This window comes from Balearica regulorum, chromosome 12 (assembly GCF_011004875.1).
Source record: "Balearica regulorum gibbericeps isolate bBalReg1 chromosome 12, bBalReg1.pri, whole genome shotgun sequence".
Taxonomy (NCBI): domain Eukaryota; kingdom Metazoa; phylum Chordata; class Aves; order Gruiformes; family Gruidae; genus Balearica; species Balearica regulorum.
The window spans coordinates 3,445,148-3,462,421 of NC_046195.1; the positions used below are offsets into that span (position 1 = coordinate 3,445,148).

Consider the following 17,274-nt stretch of genomic DNA (forward strand, 5'->3'; position numbering starts at 1 on the left):
TAAAAAAAGAATAATATGCATATCTGAGTTTGGTTTAAGGGTACCGTTGGGCTGGATTGCCTACTTTCGACCTTTGAATTCTTCTTGTGGTTAGAGGAATACCAGAACAGCTTACCACTACACGCTTTCATATCAATCTCATGTCCATGTTCCTCAAATCAAAAATCCCATCTAGAAGAGCAGCAGGTGTCAACCTCTGTTTTTACTCTGTTGTGGTTTGTGAGGGAAATGAGGCCTAATCTTTCTTGCCCCTCGTGGATAGATGATGCCTGTTTGTTAGGGCCTAGACAAAATTTCTAGACTTAACAGTTACAGGTCTGAAATTGTTCAGCATGAAATACTTGTTGTCTGTTGTGCAAACTGAAGTCCTGCAGTGCTAAGTCAAAAACAGCTCAGTAACAACATTGTTAACTTCTCGTTAATTACTAATTGTTTGTCTGTATATGGATACTAGCCACGGGCTATAGGTTGGCAATTAGGTTCCCCCTTGCAAAGCAGCCTGCAAAAACATGCTCCTTGCTCTCTGAGAACAGCTTCCTGTGTGTACACCCACCCAGAGCACTAACAGTGTCAGTGAAGAGGTAGGTAGTCTGGTTGTTGTAAATGTGCTATGAAATGGACATTAGCTTGGCAAACACACAACTTTGCCACTGTTGTTTTGTCCCTATGGGTTGCTTGCCACCTCCTTGCTAAAAGATGGTAGTCAAAATGAAAGTGGAGGCTCAGTTGGAAGTGTTTGTCCAAAAAGAATTTCAACCAAAAATGTTGGAGTTTAGTTTAAGAATGTCTCCCACTGGAAAGGGTCCGCTTCAGTTTCCCATTTCACTTGAAAATTAAATGATTATTTGAATGCATCAGTTTTGTTGCTCAAATGTTACCAAGCTGGAGAGGAAACACCGTTATTAATGCAATATTATTAATGCAGTAGCCTACATTTGACCTTCCTGCTTTTCGTACTGATGAGGGTGGATGACACCTAAAGTGTGGGTGTACTCAGAGAGTGTGGGTATTTCTTGATATCTCTGTTCTATTTCTGGCAAGTGCTGCCACACTGATAGGGCAAACTGCCTAGATAGGGCTTGGTAACTACTTACTGGCCAAATTCTTCACTGTAAAGCTGAGGAATCATAAGAAAACATTGTTGCTGCTTTTTCATTTCCTGAACAGTCTGGAGTTAGCATGTGGGACCCAAATGCTATGAAACTGGGTAGATTTTGAAATATCCGTAGCCTTTTGCACTTAAACCAGTATTTACTTAACAGAAGAGGAGATAGGTAGAAAGGAAACCAGTTTCCTGAGTTTAACATCAAAAGTATGAAATGATTTGATGGGGTAGAAACAGCAGTCACCATTCCACTAGCTGTCTATCAGTGATGTAGACCATGTGGTAGATGTATCTGTAACAGGATTTCAGGGGTAACCAGGACTAGGTACTGCAGTGCCTTGTGTGAGGCTGGCTGGGCCCCCAGAGAAGTGAGGAGTCTCAGCAAAATCCGTGTGTCACGTGTAATTAGAGGAGATGCATCTCATTTATTTATTTTTCTCTTTAATTAAGATAATTTGCAAAATATCTACCTAAATTTATTTAAGTATTTGTTGGTTTATTACAGTTCTCTTAGTAAAATAGTGAGTGTTCAAGAAGCAAATATATTAAATCTCTCATACTTTAGGTTTCCTCTCTACATAAAAAGCGATGTTGTAGCTGTCTCTGACAGCTGCCATTTACAGTGCGGTGGCCTGGTTGAAGTCTACTGTGGACCATCTTTCTGTCACCGTTCAATTCGGATGTGGTCACAGAAACCTGTTAACATCTTCAGCCTAAATGAGCGCTACTGTTCACATCACCTCATGCCTTAAATGCCATTCAAGTTCCTGCAGTTCCTCTGAGCCCCTGCTAATGCAAGGTACTAAGACCCCTTCAGCGCTCATGCAGATGTGCTGCATAATAACTTGAAGAAGTGTGGGAAGGGTAAGCGTGTCTGTGCAAAGGACTGCAGGGAACTAAAGAAAAAGGGCCTGCAGCAACTTTCATTCCATTAGTGAAGCAAGAAATTAGAATAAGGTACAGCAAGTGCCTCTGACCTTCATTCTGTTTCATTTAAGGAATAATTGCATTGACCATTATGGCTTTTTCTTCTGTCTAGATTTCTCTGTCTTTCCTGCTGTGTCTTAGCTAACAGTTCCTGCCTGCTCTGTGCCTTTTGGGTAGCAATTTGATTCATTTTCACTGACTTAGTTCAGTTTTAAGACCTGAAACCCTGGCAAACAAGGTCATTTTGCCCCCAGAAATAGTGTGCTCTGCTTAGATCAAATCACTGAATTTTATTTTTTTTAACCATCTAGAAGTACTGAAAAGTGGCAGAAGGTATCTATCAATCTCTTGGTAAGTACAGTGGCAGTTGGAAACGTTCTTAAATATTAAACTGGAAAGACTGATAGAGCTGAAATCTGTGAAATACAGTGAACCTGTACAGTGCGACTTCTCTGAAGAGGGTTTGTTGAACAACAAGCACGTTAAAAGTGCCTGGAAAGGAACTGGGACATGTCTGTGCCAGCAATCCCAGAGGTGCAGAGGCTGTAGCTGGCCGTTAGAAAAGCCTGTGGGAAGAAAAGGATCAGCCAAGTGGGCAGAGGAGTTGAAAGGAGAATGCATCGATGGCACGGGTATGCAGATTGTGTGAAGAGGTGATTGGCACCTCTCTGGTGCTCAGAGGAGAGGGATCAGGACAGTGCAGTACTGCTGGAGGCTTTGCTTATTTGTTGTTTTTTCAAACATGAAAAGATCCAGGGAGGTGTCAGGGAAACCATCCAACCAAGGCAACAGCAAGCCTTGGGTTCATCATCTGTGCAGATTTTGCTGCCCCAGAATCCAGTGCAAAGCAGAGCCATGGGGAGTGCCCTGTGTTTTCTTATACTGATGTGTCTCAGTCCTTCAAGTGCTCTTCTCTAGCTGGACTTATTGTTTTTCATATTTTCATCAGTGACTGATAAAGAACGGTGGAGAGTTCCTCACCTTTCTCCCTGGTTACCTGCGTGCTGTAAGGGGAACTTGAAAGAGGGCTGTTAAAAGGAACTTAAGAGAGCTTCTTTCTTGCTTTGTACAGCTAAGACCCTGCGACATCAAAGCTACCTGCTTTCTGAGTGTGCTTTCCACCCCGCTGTCAAAAATGCTTGCATGGCCTGTGCAGCGAGAAGAGGGGATCCATGGCAGAGAACATTGCTGCTGTGGCTATGAGGGTGGCTCCCAGGCTGGCTGGAGATGGTCCTCCATCCTGGAGAAACAGCACTTGCTTCCTTGATCTTTTTACTTTAGTGCAGTTAAGTTCTGGGCAGAATTTTCCTCCCAGATTCGCAAAGCTTTGCAACACTGTGTGCTGAGGGTAGGAAGAACCGTGGTAAGAAATGCAAGTCCTAGTCTCTCTGAAGACGGTTTTTGCAGACAGCATAGGCCAGGAGGTGCTGGGATGGGGCAGGAGGAAGGAAGAGGACTGCTTATTTCCTGACTGGTAATTTTATAAGACAGCATTACGGGTTGCCCTTAGTCAGCTGAAGCAGACCTTGTGTGGTGTTTGTTTTCAGTAATAGAGTATTTTTAAAGTCTGAGGACTGGGGCTTCTTTTCATCAAAGCTTTTTGAGATAAGACCCTGGCACAAAGCCTCTCTGCCCATTCCTTTCTGCTGTCCACCAGCCATCCTCATTTTCTTCAATGACAACTACAATGTCTCCTTCACTGATGTCCAGTTCATCCGTGTTCTGAAAGGAGACAGGGAAAGGAAATACGGTTAGCCTGAGAGCACAGGAGGGCCCAAGCATGTTTCTGGTGGGTTGGTTTTGTTTTTTTTTTTTACCCTGCCTTTCATCAACAGTCTGCTGGTGTCTTTCTGGTTGGGAAAGAGCCTGAAATACCAGGCAGTGAGGGATTAAGCAGTTACTGAGTTGGCTATTTCCTTAAGATCCTCAAATTTTCCCAGCTTCCATGGTGTCTCCTCCCAAGCAACTTGACTGTTGTATCATTGGGGAAGGCTGGAAGGGGTTAAATACGACTGTCCTAAACCAGCTAACCATGACCCTCCCGTAGTCTGCAGGTATTGCTACATAAGAGTGCACAGCTTAATTCCCAAGGGAGATAAAAACAGTGGCTCTACTAATCCAGGCCTTAAATAGATCTCTCGGGTCTCTTAATCCAGAACAGCAGTTACCAGTGGAGTTACAGCGACTCTTCCTGAGATGGGTAACTTTTATCTCCAAGACAAATGGAGTAGTCGCAAGGAAGCTATCACTGAGCTCTCAGGCAGCTATCAGTCTGTTCACTAGTGCTGTCCTATTTTCCATAGGAAACCACTTTGCTACCCGCAGTGTAGTAACATAGAAAACAGGGTAAGAGAGCCTTCCAGATAATGTTTGATGCGTCAGCTAAATCTAAATTTAATGTACCTGAGTAGGTAAGAATGGACTTGAAAAGTGAGAGGCCTCGATATATAATATACTGAAAGTAGTAACAGGCTCTTTTCTCAGCAGGGAAAATCTGTGCGTGTCCTATTTTTAAGGCAACTCCTGGAGTAAGGATCTGACAAAGAGATCCAGCAGTCTCCTCAGGGGAACTGCCATTAACAGTGAGGTACTTTGAGCTGTGCTTGGATGAAATTTCAGGCAAATAATAAAAGAGGATTTAAAACAAAGCAAAACAAAGAACACATAATAAAAGGTGTCAGAACACTGCTGTACATAAGAGGAAGCGTTCCTTTCCAGCCCTTTCTGTGTTTTCATAATTTGTCTGGCTATCTGATTTTGTCACATTCCAGCATTTCTTCAATGGTGGCTATTGCTGGCAGGTCCCTTGGTGTGAGGGTCTCTGCACCGTAGTATAAGACCTCTTGGATGCTGCTCCTTCTGCTAATCTAAAGCTAACAAAAGAAACTTTTAAACTGACATGTAATTAAATTGTGACAGTCCCATTAGGGGAGGCTTAATGGTTTAGCAAGAGTCCAAGAGGTTCTGGAGTCCATCTGAATAAGAAAATATTCATAACCAGTGCATTCATAAACTTTACTAACAGTACCGTGCCTGGATAGATCTGAAGCCAGTGAGAGTTCAGTGTGCCAGTTTGCAGGCTGCTCTTTACAACAGTCTTTTGGTATGTGGACCAAGTCCACTGCGATTCTGCAACTTACAACATGGAAGTACAGGGAAACAGCGTCATTTATGGGGATTCAGTCCTTTCCAGCATGAAGAGCACCTCAGTTGAAGCCAGTGTGTTAAACTGGAGCAGGACTCTCCAGATGATGAGATTAAATGGAGAAGAGTTCCTGGATAAGCATGTGTCACGTATTTTTTACACAAGGTATCTGTAGCCATTTTCCCTAGGAGAACATTTCACAAGAGTTGTAAGTTCAGAATGCACAATACTGCATACTTAGCCAACATCCTCTAAAAAAATAAAGTTTTCCATGTGTTTGCGGTCTCTTGTATCTCTGGAAGGAGGTTGTAACAGCTCAGCATTAATTTAGGGTGTGTAATCACTTGCAAAAAATGTTACTGTTTTATCTTGAGGCAGCATGGGCTAGTGATGTGCGCCAAGAACTGACAGTTGGGATTCCTGGCTTCTGCATGTGACCTTGACCAGTAATTCTCTAAGTGTCCCTGGCTGTAAAGTGAAGGTAACACCTCCTTCACAGAATTAACACTTTCAAGATGTTTGGATCGACATTATCTATTTTAAATCTGACACTATGAAATATTTAGTTTGAAGCCTTTTGTTACCTGGGCTGTGTAGTCATAAAGTACTCTGTAGTCCTGCGATGATGTGATTCCAGCTTGTTCATTTGCAAAAATGGATGCATAGACTCCGTCTGTTTTCTCTTCTAGGGGAAGAAAAAAAAAAACCACAACCAAACCACACACAGAAACAAAGAGTTCAGTTGCTTATAAATGCATGGGATCATATGCAAGAGTTCACAAATACAAGGGTTTCTGTTCCTTCTCTGTCTGGAGATGTACATGTATAGAAAAGCTGCTCTGAACTGTAGGTAAAGTCTTGCACAAAAACTGTGTCCCATTGATTAGATGACAATGCACCCATTGAACTTTGTGGGAAGTCAGGAACTAGCTTTAGCCCCATCTGGGTTGGGAAAAATGTTTACCCTGCTAAAGCACAATCCAAATGATCCAAAGAGGGAAATGCTGTGATTAAACTGGTTTAAAATGGTTGCTACTGGTGGTATAAAATTCTAGCAGTTCAGTGACTCACATAGGGCTTTTCTTTTTCCCTTGAGCAAAATGGAAAATACTGTGCCGATGGGTCACCAGACATTTTCCAGTAATTTACATAGTTCCCAGCTAGCTATTTCTCACTGACATAACTTTTTTGGAAGATGTTGTTTTAATCCAGCTTGTCATAATTAGGGAAACCTCTTATTCCTTCCCACCATCTGCCTGGGAGCTTCCCCTGCCTTTGAGGTGGGTAGAGGTTTCCCGTATATGACTCCTCGGTGGGATGATGCGCTCTGACAGCACACGGAGCAGCCGAGGTGCCTGTACCTTCCCACAGTCAATCCTTGCTTCAGCTGTCCCGCTGTAAGGAGCGCTGTTGGCTCCTTGGCTTTTCAGATTTTGAAAGACAAGCATGGGAGCAGTTGAAAAAGCTGAACACAGACTGCGTTTGCTATTCCTGGGGGTCTTGTCTGGGAAACACTCTCCCCTCCTGTCCCAAACCTAAGGAAATTCAGAAGGAGCGACTGCCCTCAACTGCTCAATGCTGCATTGCTCTCCCTGTGCTCAAGCTGGTGCCTGGCAGGTCCAGCTGGTGTTTGATAGCACTGGAGAGTCTCCCCTGGCTGAGCACCAAATGCAACAAGTAAGATAGTCTGGGCTGTGTTTCTGGGTGCCCAAGCAGGCAGGCCTGACAAAGAAAATTAATTTCTGTGTATTTTAAAGCTGTTCTAAATCAGCTTTTTGTTTTCTTTAGGCAAGAATCACAGATAAAATGTTTTTGTTTTAAATCAAACCAATAAAAATGTCATAAGCTGTTACTTTCTGCATCGTCAAAATATACTGTGTTTTAAATGTCATCTGGTAAATGCCTAGTTGCAAGGGTTACGATAAGACAATGTAACTGTGAAACGAGATGGATATTTGCATTCATAAGGCATGAATCTGGTCTGTTAAAAACTTCAGGTATTCTCTTGGGCTTTTTAGAGGTAGTCTATTCTACCGTAGGAGAAAACTATTATTTAAGTCAGATTGTGGTGTTCTCAATGTACAGTTCCCCCTTGCCTCGACAGAGGTTTTGAAGATTATATGGATTATTTGGCACTTTAAACTGGGAAAATTGTTTAATACACATCCAAGCTAAATTCGTTTCCAGACTACTCCTACTCTTGACTGCCAACATGTGAGTATCTGCTGTACCATTTCTGCTCCATGTCAAAGCTTGATTTAGCAATATGATCTAAAACAAACACATCTGGTAAACTTAGTTCCTGAAGAGGCATACCAAGAGGAGGGGCTGAAGGAGTGGCGCTTTCCGTGTTGTTTTTGCTGCTTCCATGCAGTAGTCCGGAGAATCTGCAGAACCAAGAGAAGCCAATGAGAAAATGAGTGAACAGGACTGGATATGAGCATTCCTTCGTCTCAGCAGCCTGACTCAACCTTCCCTCCATCTGCTACAGCACTGGGTAGATGTCACCTCTTCCTGTGGCCGCCTATTTTCATTTATGCTGTAGATATATTTATCTTCAGTTAAAAATATATTTTAAAAAATGCAGCAGAATACTGAACCATCAGCCATCACTAAATTGTGCATAAAATGCATCAGATGGTATTTTGTTGTTGATCCAAAGGCTCATGGTGCAAAACTCCAATTATTTCACAACATTAATATGATAAGAATTATCAGTTGTTTATTAGAGATTACCATCTTTTTGTCTTTAAGGAAAACTCTGATACAATTTAAAATACAAAGCTTGTATAACGAGCCTTTCTAAAAACTGTGAGTTTAAGTGAACTTTTTTTTAATCTATCCCTAGTTATTTTCTGTATCACAGCTGGGTACCAGAGACCAAGTAAAGGGAGAAAATGGGTTAGGATTTTCAAGCATAGATAGAAATAGCATTGTATGCCTAAGGCATATTTAAAGGTCTGATTTTTCAGCTGGCAAACACTCAATGTTTCTGGAAAATGGACATCCAAACTCAACAGTTTCTGAAAAATTCAGACAGAGTGTCTCTAGGCTGCTTGCCCATGCAGAGCACGGTTGTATTCTAAATGGCAGTACGCTTGTCTTCTGTAACTGTATAGGATGTAGCATTAGAATTCATTATTATAAAAGATCTGGTTTCCAACTGAAAAACAAAGTATCGTATAAAAACCTTTTCAGCTCACTAACAAGCCTGGACCACATTTTAAGTGGGAGATCGCAGCCTGTTCCTTGTCTTTGTCCTGTAATAAGGTATATCAGAATGTAAAGCTCTTCTGCTTTAAATATAATGCCATTCCTGCTGTGAATTAGCCATTTTAATATAAAATATTTAAATGAATAGATCTACTGGGCTCTTCTGCTGATATAACTGCATCCATGTTGCAGCATTTACCAGCATAAATGGATCTGCAAAAGAAAAATTGCCTCCCTGATCATTACAGTTATTCCGCAAGTGTTTTTTCCTTTGGTCTAGATACAGAGAGCGGCTCTTTGTTCTGCTCAGCTGGGCGGTGCAGTAAGCCAGGAGGTATTGCCGAAAAAGACAGCTCTCCCCAGCCTTTGCTCCCAGCAAGATTCACCTTTGCCCTCCCTTGAACAAAGTGGTTTTGTTGCTGGTGCCATGACTCACCAAGAAAGAGGAAACAAGTGAATGCTATATGTTGCTGGCCAACTAATAGTTTTATGAACTCATCCCCTGTCTCTCTTCCCACTAGGCCGTGGCAAAATTACCCTGACTTTGGTTTTTAATAGGTTTACTTCTTCTGTCAAGTTATATTTATTGATACGTAGCTGCCTCTTGCTACAATGAAGGAAGTAATAGCTTTCTGGGTCCTGTTTCCTGTCATCATACATTGCCATTCATACAGAGAAATACCTATTCTGGCAACCCCACTTTGCCACTCACCTCTTCATCATCCCACAAGACTGGGTTGGGCTGTTGTTGCCTCTGCTTGGTTCTCTGCTGTAGTAGTTCTCATATCCTATTGCAGCTGTAGCAGAGCAATAAAAATGAGGTTTTCAAACAGGCAAAACTTTTTTTTCTGCCTATCAGAATGCATCCGACAGTCACAACCACCAGGGGCTGCTCGGGGGGGACCTTGGGGGCTTGACAAAAGCCATTCAAGTGATTGTAAGCAGGCACGTCCTTGGTAGAAAGGCATGCTTGACCTGAGATGAGGACAGCCAAGGTCCTGAAGAACCATTCTAATAGCTGTGGCTAACCCTAATTAAGAAGGCAGTTTCCTCCATGACTGCTTCCTCTGTTGCCTTAAAGCTCAGGATTTAAGGGAGCAGAGCATGGTCACTGTGGGCCTGGGACCGTGTTCTTGATACAGTTGCCTGCAGTGTGTTTTGTTTCTCTTAATGTATTGAGTCAGGAATTTTTGTGTAGCTGGGGAGATTTCTGAACATTATTGCCAAGAGCAATAATGAGCAATTTCCTGGTCTGTTCTTGTGCTTGAGTGTCTCCCTACCTTTCACATCTCCCCCATCCACCTCCTGAGAGCTGATTTGCTCTTTACCCAGAGATATTTGGGGTTTGTTCTCTCAAACGCAGTTAAGTTGCAGTTCCTTGCAGTTCAGTTGCAGTTCCTTCGCTCTCCCCTATGGTGTCCTTAAGGGTGAAATTGAGACCATTCCCAAGTCTAGCTTTACAGGTGAAATAATTACAGATGGATTTATTTCTTTTTCATCTCGTAGATCCCCATGTAGTTGCTTAGAGCTGCTGGCCACACACCCTTTCTGCCTTCTTTGTGTTAAAGCCAAATAAACATGAGTGAAGTCTGCGATACTGTATTATCTCAGCTCTGATACCAGCAAATTAAGACAGACATTGGACTTGCGCTAAAGATTGTGTTGACATTCTCGCATCGGGTCAGCCAAGATCATAAGCAGAGCAGGCATGGACAACTAGTGAGTGTGAAGAATCCTTACAAATAAGGATTAGGGACTTTTCTGACCAATTTAAGGGTCTCCTATTACCTTTCTAGATTGTCACCTTGGTATAGTTTCTAGTCTGTAATGCATTGTAAGATTAGGTAGAAGAGGGGAGTGAGCCATAGCATCGAGAAACCAGAAGGCTTGGTCAGGATGAATGTCTCCTGCTACACAATGCAAAACCACATGTGGGTTTCCTCCCGCATTGTGCCACTAATAAAACAGATCAACAGCTCACCGTGTGCTACTGTGCAAACTCATTAGCCAGAGCTGTGGAGATACTAGGACGTTACTTCCACAACATGTCACCTTCTAGAAGGTGGCAAAAAAACCCCAACAAAAAAGCAAGTCGGTGGTTTCTTTGCCTTTCATAAAGCTCTCAAGGGTTTTCCCACCTCTTTCTTATTAGAAATGAGTCCTGACATAGCCAAGAGCTGTTTGCAGAAAATTGCCTAGGCAACTGGAGAATGAGAAATCTCACATAGAGGGGAAAAAAACCCCACAAAACAACCTAGCTGGGAATTAGAAATTTCTGAGTATACAGAAGTTGTTTCACACTGTTGCAAGGCACAGTTCTCCCTTCTGCCAGTGATAACGTAGTTTTTCTTTGGTAAATGCTCCTATATCAGTGTATTTAAATTCCCTATGTGAAGAAGAATAAACTGTAGCAGCAAAATGTCATCCAGTGCACCACTATCAATATATTCATTTTAAAAAAAATCCCCAAATCCCAATTCTTAATCATCATAGGTGTAATGACAGAAAGGCTGCGTGAAAAACAGGCCCCAGGTAGCTCGGCGCTGATTTAGCGGCAGCATCCAGCTCTGTGGAAGAAGTTTCTAGAGTGTCATTGCTGCCAGCTCTGAGCTCTGCGATGAAATCAAAGGGGTGTAAGCTGTTCCTGTATGAGGTAATTATCCCTTGGGACAGAGCGTTCATGCTGCTGATGTTTGCACCTATATGACTCCTAGTGTGGAAGGTTTTTATCGGTATAAAATTTTCTTAGGCCAGTATAGCTTATTCCCCACTCTGAATGGAAGTAAGCTCTAATGATACTGCTGAGGACATAGTAAGGGGATTTTCTCTTTGATGTAGCAGTATGGTGTTAGAGCAGATAGTGAAACAATATCTGTGCACAGATGTAAAAAAAAAAAAATGGAGGAAAAGATCATAGGTACGTATCATCAGCTAATGAAGAGATGAAATAGGGATTTTTCTCTCTTTGTTTACTGCAGCAGCAGCACAGAAGTGCAAGCATTCACTCAGCCTATACATTTCTTGTATTGCTTGTTGAAGTAAGAGGGTGTGGTTTGTATTTGGCCACGTGGAACATTAGATAGCCGCCTTTCTGGTGATGCGTTTGGCGAACTCCTACCCTGGAGCAGTATGTTTCCATTTTACAACTGCTCTTAGCTCTTGCTGGCCCGGTCTTTGTTTCCGCCCAGAGGTTTTGATCATTGAAGTCGACGAAAAGGCTGCTTTGGCTTGTAAGGACAGAGTCTGTGAACCTTACATTGCTTTTGTATGCTGGAGCAAAGCCAATTTCATTCAAAATTTCCCCCAACTGGGGTCTTGCCCTTATACAAACAACTTCCTGAGAGGAAAAAAAGATGTTATTCCCCATTGGGCAGGTGGAACAAAACAGAATGCAAAGTGCGGCCCTTTCTGTGCTGCAAATGAAGAGGCAGCATCTCTGGCAAGGGGACACCAGGGTGCAGTTACACGTTAAGTTTGCTCTGATTTGTCACCACTGCAGGAAATTGAGGTTGCCATCTCTGCAAGGCAGTTTCCCACCTCCTTAGTGGTGTCAGTTCAGCTGACTGTGAAACGAGCCCGGTTGAAAAGCCAAAACAATTTTTTTTTTTCCCCTCTTTCGGAGGGTTATTTTTAACCTGGATCATTCAGCTATCCCACTCAGAGCCGCCCAAGGAGCGATGGCAGCGCAGTGAGGGGGAAGTGAGCTGCAGCAGGTGGGAATGAATAGCCGGAGCAGAAACTCCTCCGGCGGGTTTCTCCTCCAAAGGACGTGTACTGCACAACTGCAGCCTCAGCCTAATGGGTGACTCATCTGACAAGACCAAGAGGAATAATTAATTACCTGGAGGTTGTGTTCCTGTCATTCTAGTCTTAATGAAGTAGTCTATGTCTGACTCTACAACGCAGTTCTCCAAGCTTACCCGAACCTCTTCATACAGCTACAAAACAGAATCCAAGAATTTAATTTAATTTTTAACATTCCACATTGAATTAACAATTAATACTTTTCCCCTTAAGAGACACTTTATACTTGATACATGTCTAACCTGAATGGATCATTGGCGTGTCTCCTGTACGGACATTCTTGTAAACACAATTGTTTATTTGTGCTTTGGATAATCTTTTAAGAGAGGATGAAGGCAGTCCAGGACTTTTCAATGTAATAAAGTAATTAATAGCAGGAAAGAAAGAACCATTCAAAGTCAAAACTAGTGTATTCTTTATGTCTTTCAGTTTTGACACCATGACTGGATGCCTTTCTGAAAGTTGTGCTTGAGCCCAAATGTACTTGGTTGAGCATTCTGGTAGCTGGAAGCATTCCCCAGCAAACTGAGGAGAGGGGACACGTAAGCATCACCAACTGTGACACAGATGCTCCACATCCAGGCATATATCTGGTTTACATCTTGAGGGAACAAGCTAGATTGAGAATCCTCCCCCTTCCCTGAACATGCACAACAGCTGGTTTGCTGGAGACAGTCAGCACGCGCAGAGAAGGGAAGCTAGTGCTGTATGGTTAGATCACTCTTGCTACTCCCCTTCCTCCTCTGCCCATGAAGCTACTTGGCAGGTGCCCCTACCTCATCATCCTTCACACACTGCATGGAGAGCTGGTTGCAGTGAACCCACAGTGAGTTGCGGAGGATGGTGATGCGGTCGCACTCCTGAAGCTGGAAGACCTAAAGCCAAAGAGGAGATATGACGTAGTATCATGGTAGTTAGTTATTTGCATTGCAGGCAGCGACAGGGCTGGGGCTCCTCTGGGTCAAGTTCGTACGTCTGCAAACCATTCTGAAGGATCTGTTTTAAAGGATGTCTTATCGGCTACTGATTTAATTGGTTGCACAAATTAAAGTTATGTTTTGTAAGCAAAAGTAAAGCAGGGGAAAGGAGTCGGTATCAGGATTTGACTGCCACCTCTACTGCCAAGGATTTCAGAGTCAGGGTCCTGCCGGCCCATCGCACTGAAATCTTGATGTTTAACAGATCAGTAGGGTACTGGCATGAAAGGGTTTTGTTTATGTTAGAGGTAAAGCCAAAAATATCCATCTGTGACTTCTAAAAATCTCTTTCCAAACTTTTCTCTTTTGAAAATATTTGAGGGTCTCTGGAGTGGCCTCTCTTTATTTCTAAGGTTATTTTCATAGTAAAGAGAAGGCATTTTTCTTTCTTCAGAGTTTATTCCCTTCAGCTGTCTGATTTTCTCATGTTGTTGCACAGCTTGGGAAGAATGAAGGGGGAAAAGAGAGGAGAAGTGTGAACTGAGTTGGGGGAAGAGGCAGATAAACTCTTTCTTTAAAAACTTTAAGAAAAAACCCAAAACACCCTGATCTCTAAGTTGTTCTGTTCTAAGTAGAACATCAATTTTTGGTTTTCTGTTAGGTGTGAAAAGCTCAGATGCTTCCAGCCATCTGTTTCTATCTCCATTTGCTAGTAATTATGTCCAAAACACCACAAATGTATACAATATTCAGCAGAACATTCAGTTGGGTACGCTGCCTGCCATCTAATATCTTACCATCTAAAAAAAGAAAAACAGAAAAGAAAAAAAGAGTCTGTCAAGGGAGTCAGCTGGCATGGGGACCAGTTTGTGAGAGAAAAAGCTTTTAAAGAGAACCTAAAGGGTGGAGGATGAGTATTTCAATATCCATTCCGAACAAAAAGCCTGTGGCTGCAGCCTAGCGCCCCTGGGGCTGCTGAAATAGCACAGGAGCCGACTGGGAACTTTCCAGGTAAATGGTGTCCTGTTGGGAAATGCGGCTCATCGAAGAGGGACGTGTAGTGACTCTGGACTTGTCAAGCCCTTTGCAAAGTACAGCTGGGCATTGTGTCGGACACATCCCTCGTGCCCCCTCGGCTTGTGCGACAGACTGCTAGTGAACCTGGGCATCTCATGCCAAGGAATATGACACAGCCCTCATGACAAAGGTTGTCTCAGTGCTGCCACTTGCTAGCCGAGGTTTTTGGGCTATGGATGTCCAGCACTCAGCTAAAGACCTAAGTGACCTCAGCACTTCCAGATTTCCTGCTGTGCAGCCAGAAGTTTGGGATCCTAAGCTGCTTTTGTACTAATTACTAGTTTTAAATGCCTTTAAAAATGCCTCAGTTCTTCTATCTACAAGCACTTTTAAAAGAAGGTGTTAAAGATGCCCCTCCTTTAGGAATGGTTGGTTGAATTAAGCAGTGGGGAGGCCACAAGCTCTATGGGCTATTCACATTTTAGCCAGGTGGGAGAAACAAAGTGTTTTAGAAGGGGAAAAATGTGCATCTTGGGAAAATTAAGTCACAATTTCTATGGAAAGTCTGCTGTGCTAGCCGTGGGGCTTTCCAGTCCTCCCAGATAGGGAATACTTAAGAGGAAGCAGAGAACTGGAAAGTTATGCTCCTGGCATTTTATTTTATGTGGAAATAAAGCCTGCAACAAGTAAACAGCAAAATCATACTTTAGCAGATGGGCAAATGTATTCGAAGGATTACTATGACCAAATGTGTGGCTGATTTGGATGTCAACCAGTTCCTGTAAATTGTTGTGCAAAACTTACTAACCAAGTGCAAATCTCCTTGTCCATCCTCAGCGTAATGGAAATAGAGACTTTTCCATCACCACCTTTTTTAGCTTAGCCAGAAAATTTTAATCTCCATTGAACCTGTGAGATTAAAAAAAAAACCCAAAACAAAACCAAAAAAAGCCCCCGAAACCCCGCCAAACACAAAAACCTCTCCTGCATTAGAACAAGAAGCCATTCTGGAAGCCTCCTGGAAAACATAATCTAAAGGGAATCTTTTGTTTGTTCATTTTTAATGGATTAATTGAATTCTTCTTGGTTCAATATTGAAATTCATTTTTAAACTGAAAATGAATTTTCACGTCTACATTTCTCTTCATTTTCTACTGAAATTACATTTTGTCACGAAGCAATTATTTGAGAAACAACCTTATCTTGGCTGTGATAGAAGATCATCCCTAAAGCTAGTGTATTCTTATGTTAAGCTGTGGGTGAAAACTGGCAACAAATGCTTGCAAATAGATGGTAACAGTTCATATATTGCTCCACTTCTCGCACCTCTGCACTTATTCCCCTCCTTTACATTTACATACATATGCTGAACAAGCAAGAAGAGTGTAAGCAAGTGAGACAGCTGGCAGCTATGTCTAAATCAACTCTAGTTTTTGCAGTATTTTTGCAAAGACATCTACTGAGACTCCGTATAAAGCAAACAGCAAAACCCTTAGGATAATATCTCAGGTCTTAGACTGATATCTGCAAGTAGGATAAAATAAAGAGCGCACAAATATATTGCTGCAAAAGTCAATGTTTACCTCACAGGTTTTGATATGTTCCTTTTCCCACTCTGTCCTGACCTTATCCAGCTGCTCAATGTTCTGTTTATACACGTTCTCTGTAAACACAGACACACATAATAGAAACCCAACAGTTAGGAAAAAAATGATCCAGTCTTTGTCTTTTCCCTCCTATTAGGACTTTGCTGTGTGGTTCTTACACTTTAGGCCTGTGGTTTGCTAGAGTATTACAAGAATGTGTGAGCTTGAAACTGGTGGGCCACAAAGGTATTTGGGGTTTTTTTCTTTGCAGTTTTATACTAGAGCAACGCTTCTCTCTGCATGGTTTGCAGATCATCTATAAACCTTGCAGTAGGGATAATTCAAATCGGAGAGGAAGAGCCTGGACCATGCTCATGGGCACTGAGCATCCTTAGGCTCTTTACAGCCAGGTAAGCCATGGAATTTAGTGTAAACTTTTACATGACCAGTGAGGAACAAGTCTGAACTCAAGAACCAGCTCAGGTGTCTTCTGGCCTGTCCTTCTGGACATGTACTGTGTTTCTGGCTGGAGAATGCTACCGTGCTCATGTACCCTCAGAACCTGGGGTCAGTGTATCTGGTTAAGGCTGGCTGGGGGCAATGCGAGCACCATTCTTTTGGGCTTTCAAAGTTGCTTCAAGAAGAGCTTTTCTTTCCTGGGTGAAGTCCCTGAAGGAGGTCGTCTATAAATTCTTTAATGAAAGCAGGAGACTTGCATTTCCACAAAGAAAAGTAAATGTAAACGACATTCTTTACAAGCTTCCTCATTAAATTTTGGGTAGGTGACTTTGGGAAACCTGACTTCAAACAGAGCCAGCCTGGGTGATTTGGATGATGCTCTGTCAAAATCAGGGTGCTGGTAGATGTTTGCTGAGAAAAATCTTAGTTCAGTTGCAAATAGAGCATCACCTGCTTCATTTGCAGCGTCTCTGCATTGCTTGGCTTTGTTCTGACTCTGAAACAGGAAAAGAAACATCCCAAATTAATTTCTGACCATATCTTTTGCTTCTGCCACAGTTTTTTTGCTGCCTGCTCCCTTTCCCCTTCTAGGGGAAAGGCTCAAACTTGCAAACACTTCTTGGCTGTCCCACCTTTATGCATCGTTCAGTTGAACGTGTGTGCTATGGAGAAGAAGGGACCAGAATTTCACCACTGGAGGCATAGGTCCACTGATTTCAAGGGAAATCTGGCAATTTAATTCAAAATAAATTCAGGCATCCCTGCCATAGGAGCTCAGTGCTAGCATGATCCGGCCTGAAGCTTGTCTGCCGTTTTTTCTCAAGTGTTTGATGTGCTTTTCTAATAGATATCTATAAGCAGTAATAAATGGCAGTTAAAATTGTTCATCTTCCAAGCTCCTCATGTAATACACAGCCTTTGAAATACTTTGCAAATGCCAGATTATTTCCCATAACAACTCGGAAGCCTAAAAGCAAAATTCACTCTAAGTACAGCTTCTCTTTTTTAAAAATCTGCAGCTTTTAACAAACGAAAATACAGCTATTATTGACAGGTCTGCTCTCCCAGGTCTTTCTGCACAGATGGTGATGACAGTACATT

General features: G+C 42.4%; 1 protein-coding gene across 1 annotated transcript in view; it reads right to left on the minus strand.

The window, feature by feature from the left end:
* Nucleotides 1-1,566: 1,566 nt before the first annotated feature.
* Nucleotides 1,567-17,274, minus strand: part of PSTPIP1 (proline-serine-threonine phosphatase interacting protein 1) — a 56,327-nt gene continuing 40,619 nt past the window's right edge. The window contains exons 8-15 of the mRNA XM_075764658.1: nt 16,624-16,669; nt 15,712-15,791; nt 12,971-13,069; nt 12,232-12,328; nt 9,103-9,187; nt 7,494-7,564; nt 5,762-5,862; nt 1,567-3,754 (exon numbers count right to left, since the gene is read on the minus strand). Coding sequence (XP_075620773.1) covers nt 3,623-3,754; nt 5,762-5,862; nt 7,494-7,564; nt 9,103-9,187; nt 12,232-12,328; nt 12,971-13,069; nt 15,712-15,791; nt 16,624-16,669 — 711 coding nt within the window. The 3' untranslated portion in view covers nt 1,567-3,622. The remainder of the gene's footprint in view (nt 3,755-5,761; nt 5,863-7,493; nt 7,565-9,102; nt 9,188-12,231; nt 12,329-12,970; nt 13,070-15,711; nt 15,792-16,623; nt 16,670-17,274) is intronic.